At 40.3% G+C, this 12,137-nt stretch overlaps 1 protein-coding gene across 8 annotated transcripts in view; it reads right to left on the bottom strand.

The window, feature by feature from the left end:
- tnk2b (tyrosine kinase, non-receptor, 2b) overlaps positions 1 to 12,137 on the bottom strand; it is a 402,816-nt gene that overhangs the window by 188,650 nt on the left and 202,029 nt on the right. For 3 of the 8 annotated variants that reach the window (XM_039764469.1, XM_039764484.1, XM_039764483.1), the window contains exon 1: positions 8,065 to 8,758. The exons of 2 other annotated variants lie outside the window; for them this stretch is intronic. In XM_039764469.1, coding sequence (XP_039620403.1) covers positions 8,065 to 8,133 — 69 coding nt within the window. In that variant the 5' untranslated portion in view covers positions 8,134 to 8,758. Of the gene's footprint in view, positions 1 to 7,764; positions 7,916 to 8,064; positions 8,759 to 12,137 lie in introns of those variants that run through there. 3 more of the 8 variants (XM_039764486.1, XM_039764487.1, XM_039764476.1) reach the window with 2 other exon arrangements.

Below are 12,137 nucleotides of genomic sequence, written 5' to 3'. Positions count from 1 at the left end.
GACCCGATTGGGCCAGAGGGAGTGGCCCAGAGGAGGCAGGCGTCGCGTGGAGCTGATGGACAGGTAAGCCCACCGACGCGTCTCTCTCTCTCCACCAGCGGCTCGGCGTGCGTCGGAGGAGTCCTTCGCCCGCCAAGCCGTCCTTAGAGGAGCTGCTACGTGTTCTCGCCGCTCAGTGTGAGCAGCTGATGGAGATGGCGGTCGCGTCGAGAAAGACACCGAGTGAGACGGAGGATCGGCGCGGCGCTGGAACCAGAGGCAGGCAGAACACGGCGGGAGTGGTGAGTGTTGCCGTTCCGTAGAGCAAGTGGGGAGGTTTGCGAACATGGCTGTGACCGTTCGGACGATCAGCTCCAAGTAAGCAACCTCCCGACAGCAGACGCCGCGGTGCAGACGGCTAGCGCGGCGAGGAGCTCGAATATGCAGGGGCTGGTAGGATCGGGGCTGCTGAGTGCCCTGGGTCCTAGCGCCCTGCGCTCCAAGCCTGCAGCTGTCTCCTGTCGCTCTGCCTGGATGCAGACGGGGCTGGATTTGAGCTTTCCTGTGCTCAGACCCAGACCGCCAGCGTCCAAGAAAGAAGGAGGAACCGGCGGGTGAATGCCGGTTCCTCCGATAGGAGAGGACGGTGCTGGGTGCTGGCGCGTCGGAGAAGGGCCGTCCTCTGTGTGGGCAGAGGAGATCCCTGGGCGGATGGGCGAGCTGCCTGCGAGCGGTGCGAGGCCGGCGCCGGACGGGCATGGAACCTGCGGCGGAGGACTTCAGCAGGCAAGTTGGGGGCTGTCGGAGGGGGCAGGAGCACGGTCGTCTACGGAGACCGACGGGGCGCTCGGGATGAGTGTCCTGGCTGTGCTTCTGGCCCTCTTTTCCTTTATTTTACAGGCCCGAAGCCCGGCGCGCTGAGGCCGACGTCGACGGGACCTGCCCGCCTGGAGCGGGCAGCTCAGCGAGTGCTCCACGCCGGGAGGCCTACAGTGACCCGCTGGGGAACAGCGAGGCGAGCGGCGCAGACCACAGGGGACGTTTGCCGGGCGAGGGTGCCGAAGACAGATGTCCCAGGGTGCCGTGTTGGACCCTGGGGACATAGTAGGACCCTCGCTGGGGACGTGCTGCCCTTTCGGGTTGTGCCGTTCGGACCCACGTGTCCTCGCTAGCGGTGGGGCACTGTGGCCCCGGCCGGGGCGGGAGCCCGGCGGGGCCAGGAGGACGTGAGGAGGGCTTGTGCCTCCTCCAGACCGCGAGGGGGCGTCCGTCCTGGTTCTGTTGGGGGCCACGGGTTGAGGGCATGGAAGTCCTTCCTGTAGGGGCCCGTGGTCACCGCCAGGCGGCGCCCCGATGCCGGTTTGTCCCGTGCGGTTGCCGGTTGGGGCTGGAGCCCGGCGGGGCGCTTGGAGGACCGGAGGAGGCGAGTGCCTCCTCCAGACAGAGTGGGGCGTCCGTCCTGGTTAGGCAGGGGCCTGGGTACAGGGCTTTGAAGCCCAGCCCTGTAGGGACCCGTGGCCACCGCCAGGCGGCGCCCCGGTGCCTAATTATCCGGGAGCCCGGCACTTCCGCCACACCAGGAAGTGCGGGGAGACTTTGGTGGCGCCCGGAGAGCCGCCAGGAAAGCAGCCGACACTTCCGCCACGCTGGGGCGTGGCCAAGGAACAGATGGCGGAAGCACCTGGGGCTCATCCGGGGCATTATTTAAGGGGCCGCCTCCCTCCAGTCATTGGTGGAAGTCGGGAGGCAGAAGGACTGAGCTGGAGGCGAGGACAGGAGGCGGCCAGGAAGCAAGGCACAGAACTGTGGGCCCTGGACTTGGGGGAATCAGTGCAGAAGGCACTGGGGTTTTGTGAGTGTGCACTGGACTTTTATATTGTAAATAAAGTGTGTTGGGTGAAACAATGTTGTCCGTCTGTCTGTGCCGGGGCCAGCGTTCACAATATATATATATATATATATATATATATATATATATATATATATATATGTGTGTGTGTGTGTGTGTGGAAGCGACGGTCTGTGATACGGTTTGCATATTTGCAGCTACAGATCCACAAAGGGAGGAGACGAACCACGTATCATAAAGTAGTTTTTATTCCTGAGCTTTCAGCCCCTGCCCGGAGCCGTCATCAGAGGGTAATGCTTAGACATACAAGAATCAAACGCAATATATGGCAAACTTGGGTAGGGCAGGGGTTTGGTCAGTGTATGTTGGAGTTGGGAGGAGTACTGATCGTAAAGTTTTATTTATTATGAACATGTTCTTATTAAGTTTGCATATGCTGGGTTTATGTCCAAATGTCTGTTGATGGCGTTTTCATATATATATATAGCTTAATGCAGTCTGACATGCATTTACTTGCAAGCTACTGGCTAGATCCCTGATTTTGATCTTGATCGAAAGCATATGACCAAATATATTCTGGAAATTCAAAAAATTTGAGGTATTAGAAACCTGGGCAAACTGACCTGCGGTCATGGGTTTGTCACAGCAAAGTGATTACAAATTGAAGTGATTTGGTGGAAAGAAAAAAAACAGACTAATAACATCTGCTGAGTGTCAACCAAATCACAGAGCTTGAAGACAAGATGAAGAGCTGCACTAAGTGTCAAGATACAAAATGCAAGATCAAAGATGAGAGTAATAATAACAACTATTTATATAGCTGTGGTATAGCAGGCCCGCAGCTTTGAAAGAATGGCTGTTCTATTAAATAATTTGTTGGCCGTGTTAGTCTCCGTAGGCACACTCGCACAGCTGCAGGGAATTGCTGAAGCAATCGGGGTGAGACACACCTGGATGGGAGGGTGCAATCTTTCTCAATTGCTACATTGGCTTCCTGTGGTGCTTGACTGAAACACTGAGCTCATGGAGCCATATAAGTACGGGCTGACAGAGGAAAAAAGGGAGAGAATAGAGGGAAAAAAAACACAAACGGAGAGAAAGGCAAGTAGAGTGAGAGGGTAGTATTGGGGCAGAGAGACAGAGAACAAGCCAGCCGGCTAGAGAGAGAGATGACAGCACGCCAAGTGGCCCCGAGTAGGAGCAAAGGATTGATGCTCTACAGAAGGATCGCCCCCACTGATTGTGCATTGGAACAGGAGCAATCAAGGTGGCATCCTCTTCAGGGATCCAAGGGACAGTCTGGCAGATACCAACGGAGGCAGCTAAGATGAGGGTCGAGATAGAAGGGCCGTGGCGGCTGAACTCTCCTCCAGATGAGGAAGTAATGGGTGAGCTGGGGAGACTAGGAAGGAGTTGTGCTCAGCTCGTTTGACCCAGTGACTATTTTTTTTTTAGCCTTTTTTTTTTTTTATTTACCAGGGGCATCATGCATAACGCTGTGCGTAGAATTCACACTAAAACATGGCGTACAGACAAAAGCGAAAATATTCGTACACACAAAAACAATCCAGATACATAAATCTGTGCGTTCGTCAACTTCCGCGTTCTTCCGCTACATAAATCCTGGTCAGCGTGAAAAGTAACACATGTGCACGCGCCGGCTACCACTCCCCAACTCCTCCCAAACTTATGCCTCTTTGAATATGCAAATCAATATAAATAGCCCTTAAGCTCAGCAATCTGTGAAAAGGCAATGGCAAAAGCACGGGGGAAAATAGAATTTCAGCGAATACCAAATGGAGTCAAGGAAAAAATTACTATTTGTTGGTTTAAACAGTGGTATAAAACAACAAAAGGAAGCTGATCAAGTGACAGTATATACAGTATATATCTACATTTACCTAGGCATATATACATGGCAACACACTAAGTAGAAACAGTCTGATGTTATTAGTTAATGGAAAGATACAAAAGCAAATAAAACAGTTTGACCAGCTGACATAGAGGAGAGGAAAACAAAAAAACCCTACAATGAAGAAATGTATGTGACCAGAGGTCCACATGTTTTACTGGTGAAAGTATAATCCAACAAAAAAGCCTATGATATGTAGAAGTTGAAAATCCTAAGTGCAAAATGTTTTTGATAAGCATTTGTTCACACTGGCTGCAATAGAAGAAACTGACATATGATTGCTGCAGACTATGGTTCACCCTAAAAACATCCTTCACTTAAAACACTACAGTTCCATTTATTATCATTTGTGTATATAAAATTATTGAGTTCTCCCCCAACCTAAATAATCACAGAAAGGCAAAGTATTGAAAAGAAAATGTTCACTTCAGAAAAACAACAATAACTTTTGTAATCAAGACTAGTCGATGTAACTTTTACAAACTTATCTGTCTTGAAATCACCTTGCTTCCTACAGTGCTTCGAAGTTAGCAAAATTAATCACTGTGTCATCATATTTCCTGGCCACTTTTCCAAGTTTTCAAATTTAAAACAATTTTTCAGAATTTCTGAGCTTTTATATCAGTATTTATAAAATATCACAACATAAATCAGGTATAAGTAATTCATTCATTCATGAGGTTGAATAAACAGAATGTATACTTTATGTTGCTCAAGACTAAGTTAAAAATGTGGAAACAACTGCAACTTTCTACAAGCAAAAGTACACAACACATTATTAAAATCATTCAAAATGGATTTAAAATTGCTACAAACCAGAGCTCTGTGATGGCACTGGAGTCTAAAACAAGGATGCCTATCCTCATCACATTCTTGACTTGCAGAAATAACTCTTGACAATAAACATTTCTTTTTAAACCAAAAATGTTTTTCCATGTATCTATCTGTTCATGATGAAATTTACCTAATCGACTGACAGCCTAACCTAAGCATCAGGCACAAGGCAGAACATCAAATCCAGACTAAAAAGAAAAGGGAAAAAAATACAAGAAAAAAGTTGATTGGTGATTAAGGGTTTGTTTTTCTTCCAAAAGTTTTTTGACTCCTAAAAAAAAAAAAAAAAGAGACTACTTTCAATTAGCAACACAGAACAAAGATAAAATGTTTAGGCTTACTGTAAACGGAATCTGACGTTGAAGAAGCTTGGTATTACAGAGTTATCGCCATATCTTAATCTATCGAACTTCACAGGTAATGGTGTACGAACTTGCTAATAAACAAGTGTGTAAATTTGTACTGGCACATTTAACAGACAGCAGCATTTCCTTCTACAGTTGTGCTTGAAATTTTTGTGAACCCTTTAGAATTTTCTATATTTGAATATGACCTAAATCATCAGATTTTCACTCAAGTCCTAAAAGTAGATAAAGAGAAACCAGTTAATGAAATGAAACAAAAATATTATACTTGGTCATTTATTTATTGAGGAAAATTATCACATGCCACATGTTTGTGAGTGGCAACAGTATGTGAACCTCTAGGATTAGCAGTTAGTTTGAAGGTGAAATTAGAGTCAGGTGTTTTCAATCAATGGGATGACAATCAGGTGTGAGTGGGCACCCTGTGTTATTTAAAGAACAGGGATCTATCAAAGTCAAGACAGATTGTACACAAATGGAGGAAATTCAAGACCAATGTTCCCCTGCCCAGGAGTGGTTGACCAACAAAGATCACTCCGAGAGCAAGGCGTGTAATAGTTGGCAAGGTCAGAAGGGACCCCAGGGTAACTTCTAAGCAACTGAAGGCCTCTCTCACATTGGCTAATGTTCATGTTCATAAGTCCATCATCAGGAGAACACTGAACAACAATGGTGTGCATGGCAGGGTTGCAAGGAGAAAGCCACTGTTCTCCCAAAAAAAAATTGCTGCTCGTCTGCAGTTTACTAAAGATCATGTGGACAAACCAGAAGGCTAATGAAAGAATGTTTTGTGGACGGAGGAGACCAAAATAGAACTTTTTGGTTTAAATGAAAAGCATTATGTTTGGGGAAAGGAAAACACTGCATTCCAGCATAAGAACCTTATCCCATCTGTGAAATATGGTGGTGGTAGTATCATCATTATCAGCTTGCCTTCATTCTGAATTATATCAAAAAATTCTAAAGGAAAATGTCATGACATCTGTCCATGAACTGAATCTCAAGAGAAGGTGGGTCATGCAGCAAGACAACGACCCTAAGCACACAAGTCATTCTACCAAAGAATGGATAAAGAAGAATAAAGTTATTATTTTGGAATGGCCAAGTCAAAGTCCTGACCTTAATCCAATCGAAATGTTGTGGAAGGACCTGAAGTGAGCAGTTAATGTGAGGAAACCCACCAACATCCCACAGTTGAAGTAGGCTAAAGTTCCTCCAAGCCGGTGTGCAGGAATGATCAAAAGTTACCAGAAACGTTTAGTTGCAGTTATTGCTGCAAAGGGGGGTCACACCAGATACTGAAAGCAAAAGTTCACATACTTTTGCCACTCACAATAATGTAATATTCGATCATTTTCCTAAATAAATAAATGACCAAGTATAATATTTTTGTCTCATTTGATTAACTGGTTTCTCTTTATCTACTTTTAGGACTTAAGTAAAAATCTGATGATATTTTAGGTCATATTTATGCAGAAATATAGAAAATTCTAAAGGGTTCACAAACTTTCATGCACAACTGTATGCTGTCTTCAAACCAACTATGCTTCACATACAACCTGCAAGTTAAAACGTTTGTTTTTTTCGCCAAAAATTTCTATTTGTTAAAAGTTTAATTAGCTTGATAGTAAACCAATTTTGTTAAAATTCTTCTGATTCAATAGCTTGAGCTCAGAAATCAAGATTTGTTAAAATACTTGATCACTGAGCTTTAATTAGTTTCAAAAATCAAAGGTACTTGTGCACAAATAAAGTTAATAAGTCAAACTAAGCGGGTTGTTTTAATATCAATTTTCAAAGAATTCCAATTAGGGTTTCAAGATAGCCTAAGTTTTAATAATGGATTTCTGGGAAAGGAGACATTATATCATTCCCTCCTTTGTAAATCTGACAAGAATGAGGATGTTTGGGATCAGGGAGTTGATTTTCTGAAACACTTTTTGTGCATTCATTCAAAATGTTGATGTTAAAAAATTGCATGTATCCACACACACACCCTCAGGAAAGAAGAAAAAAAAAACAAAAAACAAACATTGAACAGTCAGCAAACAGCAATTAATTTATGAAAGAAAGAAAATTACTACCCATTTTATTTTAGTTAGAAGTTGAGTATGCAAATTTAATTTCATTTTAGTGTTTTTCTTTTCACTCAACTTATAGTTTTATATGTATAAACAAAACTATTTTAGTCATTTCATTTATGGTTTTCATTAATGATATTAACCTTGGTTGAACTTGCTTCATCTAAGATGGAAATAAAATGTGCAAAATTTCACCCTAGCACTGTCAGTAACTTATTTTTCCACTTCTTATAGATTAAAGGAATGTCATTTTATTATGTGCTTTAATAGGCAGGTTACTTATCAGCTGCAGCCAAGGTCGGCAGTTAAAGATGGGCATATCATGCATCCAGAGTAGCATTTTGTCCAGCCATTGTACAAACCCATCTTTTTCTCATTTTCCAACCAAAATCCAATCATTTCATTGAAGGATTCTTATCCTTTTCCTTCATTGCCTTACAATTAACATGGCAAAGTTTGTTCACTCTAGGGACATGCCATTGATACAGGTAAAATGCACAATTGTTACAAACAAACAAATACTAAATATCAAAATGTAGGATCTGAACAGCTATTTTGCATTACATGAATCAGAGTGTTGACTTTTCACATGTTAAAATATTCAGAACATCTCTGTAAATCAGCAAAATTTAATGCAACTTCCTTTATCATCTCCGGTTCAATCCTGAAAAGTGCAGAGACCATATGTGTGCAGAACTATCAGATTTATTCAGGGTGGGTGTGGATCAAAGTACATACACATACCTTTTGTGATGCAGTAGGATTAGCTTCAACTCCAAAAAAGTAGAAACATGCCCAATGCATATAAAAATGCTCACTGCCTGAAAAGAAAGTATTTCATGCAAAACCATTCTTGATAACTTAAGTTCAAAGTATCTTCTATTAATTTCTTACATTTTTCTTCAGATAGTGTAAATGCTTTTGTATATTTTTTTCACTAATGGCAGTTCATGTAACACCGAGCACTTTCTTTGACAGGAAAAAGCGGAATGACCTGCAAGGAACTAATTTCCAGATTAACACAACTTGCACAGCACTACTTACTTTGTAAGCATGGAAATGTGCAAGGAAAGGGATGGATTTCTTCAGTTTATCAAAGCGATGCATCCTCATGGATCAGATGAGATACTGCACACAAATGATACTATAAAAAAATATGCAATATGACCGTCTCCACATGAAAATTTATGTAAAGTCCACATTGCAGACCTGGACTAATAACTTTCAGTTCCAAGTATTCAATATGTCTGTAAAATCTAAGAGAAGCAGAGAAACTAATATTACAAATGCCTGCATTCAAATCTTAATCCATATGTCCGCTTCAGAAGGGTCTCAGAAAAAGTTGATGCTCCCCAAAGACGATTCAGTTCTTGCTCAATTATATATGGGTCATCAAAAGACTAAGTTAAAAGCAACCATTCCTTAGTAAAGGCACTGATGAATCCATTAAATATTCCAGGTTTCCTCTACTGCATAAAAATGTAGCTGTGCAGTTTTACAATTCCTAAATCCAGCCCTTAGCAAACTATAAATAGAAACAAAGCTTATTCAAGTTTTTTTCCTTTTCCAGCACAAGGAAATTTAAACATTTAAACGCAAACAGTACATTTATTGTCATTTTCTGACTAAGAGAAGATGTATTTCTTCAAATTAAAAAGTTTGTTTTTTGTTTTGTTTCTCCTGTGCCTCTGAAGCTCTGTCAGTTGTGCAATTCCTGCATCCAGCTTTCCAGGCCTTCACAGTAATGCCCCGTGTCCTAAAGCGAGCCAGGCTTTGCTTGTTGGTTAAACAGAGACTCTATGGTATTCGGATAGAATACTATTTGATCAGGAGCCAAGAGGTCAGATTTAACTGCAGGATGGAGAGTTCATTTCCTGTGGGCCCCCTTATGCAACGATCTTAACATGTTTTCTCCCTGCTGCTCCAGGCTTTCATTCCCTTGTAACAACACAGTGCATCTTTCTTCTGTCGTGCCACATATAAACTAATGCAATTCCTATTGTGTTACAAGAAAGTGCTGTATTTTTCTACAAAACAGGCTTTATTGTATCTAAAGAGACAAGGCTTACTAAAAGTATACTGAATTAGTTTATTGACTGATATAAATTACAGAAAAAAAGTTTGGAAAATATATTTCAAGATTGAAGTATTTAGGTATCTTATTCTTAAGGCATATGAATCCTAATTTTTGAGAATGTTCAGAATGTGTAATTTATTGCAAACGTCTGAAATTTTTAAACATTTTCTAGACTTCATAGATGTTTTTACATACTGATTAAATAGCATTTCTGCTTATAAGTCTAATGATATTTCATCCATTAAATTTTCCATTATTAAACATGCCTAAATTAGGTTTACATTCAGGGTGCCAAAACCTGTCCCTGCAGAATAACGCACAAGGCAGGAAGCAAACTGGATGGTGTGTCAGTCCATTGCAGGGAACGCACATACACTCCGTCACCTACTTACAATGGGCCAATTTAGAAAAAATGTGTGTATTTGGAAGGAGGAGGAAAACTGAAGAACACAGGGAGGATGTACAAACTCCACAGATAGTAAATAGGCTGTGAGTCAACTAAGCAATGTGCCACCTTGCTGCCTCTTATATAGGTCAGGCCTGTAAAATAGGAAATTTAGAGCCACTACATTGTAAAATAAATTACATTTTGAGGTCACTAAATGTATAATGTTTATAAAGTTGCTACCTCACTAACATCAAACAATTCCAATCTTATGGTATACTCAGAAACCCTTCTCCCTGCCACATGCACCATACTTATACATTACATAGTTTCTTTGCATTTGTGCAGTAGCTAACACACCCACTGTGACACAGCTTTGCCTTTAATCACATCAGATGTTTTAATCACATCAGTTTATTCTCTCTCTCTCAACCACAGTTTTTATTTTGCCCTGTAATTAAAATGAACACTGCCTGCATGAGCGATCTTTTGTTAATTATGGCAGTTTACATTTTCGATCAGAAAAAGAACAAAAAAGAATTTGAAATTGCTGCCTTGTACAAAATAGGCCTGTTAGCTTAATAGCAACATATGTCAGTTTTACTTACCTGTTAAGTATGTTAGCCTTCTGTCTTTTTGATAAACATCTTGTGAACATTTCATAGATTTGCATTTTTTAAGGCTTGTGCGGTGTTTAATATTTGTTCATGTGTGTCATACAAGTTTTGTTAAGAAACAAGTACTGCATGAAAGTTCAAGAAGCAAAAATACAGCATAACAATTACTTATCAATACCCTAAGAAACATTGCCAGAACCCATGAAGCTTGAACTGCGTGCCATAATGCTTCAAAAAAAGCAGTACTTCTAAATTAAGCACAGCCTTGAGTCCATCATCAACCATGTTGTTCTCTATGAAGTCAAAACTTTGCTCAGAATCTGACTCAAGCTTTGTGTGTAAAAATCCATAAAGTTGATCTGTTACATAAAGTATCATATTTGTTGCTGTTTACACACAACTAAAACACATAGTATAAATGACAAGGCCAATCCAGTAACAAGTACTGATGCAAAAAAACCCTAGCTACCAACACTAATGATGATAAAATGATACTCAAATAAATACTTGAATAATTTAGAAGAAAAAAAAAAAACGGACACACACAAAATGATGATCTATCAAGTAACAATGTCCAAAGAACCAGAAAAGCAAACGAATGTTCGAAAATTTCCACAGAACAAGGGCTAAATCATATTGTACATAAGTACATGATGTGATTTATGACAATAATGATAACTAGTCAAAAATTTCCAAAAATGCCCAAAAGTTCACACACCCTTTAAATTACGCTACCAAAAACGAACAAACAACAAAATTAAGCAATAGGTTGTTATGCAGGGGAAGAAAAAAAAAAAGGAAAACTACATGTCAATCTATCTGAAAGCCATAAAAAAGTTTTCTGTGCCAAATGTGTATTACTTTTTGGTGCAACCTCCAAAACCGTGCCTCACCTAATGGACATAACTCATACTTGTAAGACAAGGTGAAGACATCATTGTGTTATGGGTGTTATTATTCTTTATTAGGCTCTGGAGGTCTCGTCATGATTGAAATTAATGTTGGACTAGTAAAACAAATAGAGTCTTAAAAAAAAGAAAACAAGGAAGACTGGAAAAAAATTTACATTGTTTTAATTGTCAAATTGAAACCAATACAAAGTAGACTGTCAAAGAAACAGTGAGATATGTATAAAGTATGCACCTGTATATAAATTGCATTAACTGGATGATCAAACTGAGTTAACTATTACTGTTTAATAATCACCAAAGTTGGTTGCTGATCAGTCTGTTGGTATAAACTGCCTTAGGGGGATTTGGAATTGAGAAGGCATTGCTGAAATCAAATGCAGAAAGGCCTTGTCAAACAGATTTATGTATAAGGTGCTTCTGCCTTCTTAGGACCTATGCAGTTTGCTTCTCAGTTGAGGTTTGTCAGTTTAAAAAAAAAATTAAGCATTTGCTTATCATTTGGTCCTACATATTGCTTACATTACACATTACACTGTGTTGCCCTAACACCATCAGTCACATTGGATTTGATTTGGTAAAGTTTATACAAATAAAACATATTTAAAAATATACAACATAGGACAATGGCAATAATCGTTTGTCAAAATCCCCTAAACAAAAACTCTGACATTTTCATTAAACAGATGCCCCCTCCAAGTTATATACCAAATAAAGAAACACAGGTTGAATTTAGCCCATTCAGACAAAATTATACTAATTTTGAAAGGAGGTAGGGGACTCTCTATAGAATATATATTTCACACAAAAATTAAAGTAGTAAAATGATACTTGTGTCTTTTATTATTGTTTATTTAACTGGATGTTCTTTCCCTTTTTTTGTCTTAATTTATTTTAAGACATTTATCAATTTCATCCATCAACAGAAACCACTGCATTGGTTAAGCTGAGAAAAGCACTGGGGACAACTGTAATTTACTAACCATTACCTAAAACAATAATATTCATATTTTGTTTTAAACAGAATTTTAACTTATGTGCCCAAATACTATAAAAATTGAAATATCCATACATCCTAAAGCTGACCTGGAGCTTACTGGAATGATGGTCTCAACCTATACAATATGCTG

This window comes from Polypterus senegalus, chromosome 1 (assembly GCF_016835505.1).
Source record: "Polypterus senegalus isolate Bchr_013 chromosome 1, ASM1683550v1, whole genome shotgun sequence".
Lineage (NCBI taxonomy): Eukaryota > Metazoa > Chordata > Cladistia > Polypteriformes > Polypteridae > Polypterus > Polypterus senegalus.
Note: the sequence above shows the minus strand (reverse complement) of the source record. Positions and strands in the feature narration are given on the sequence as shown.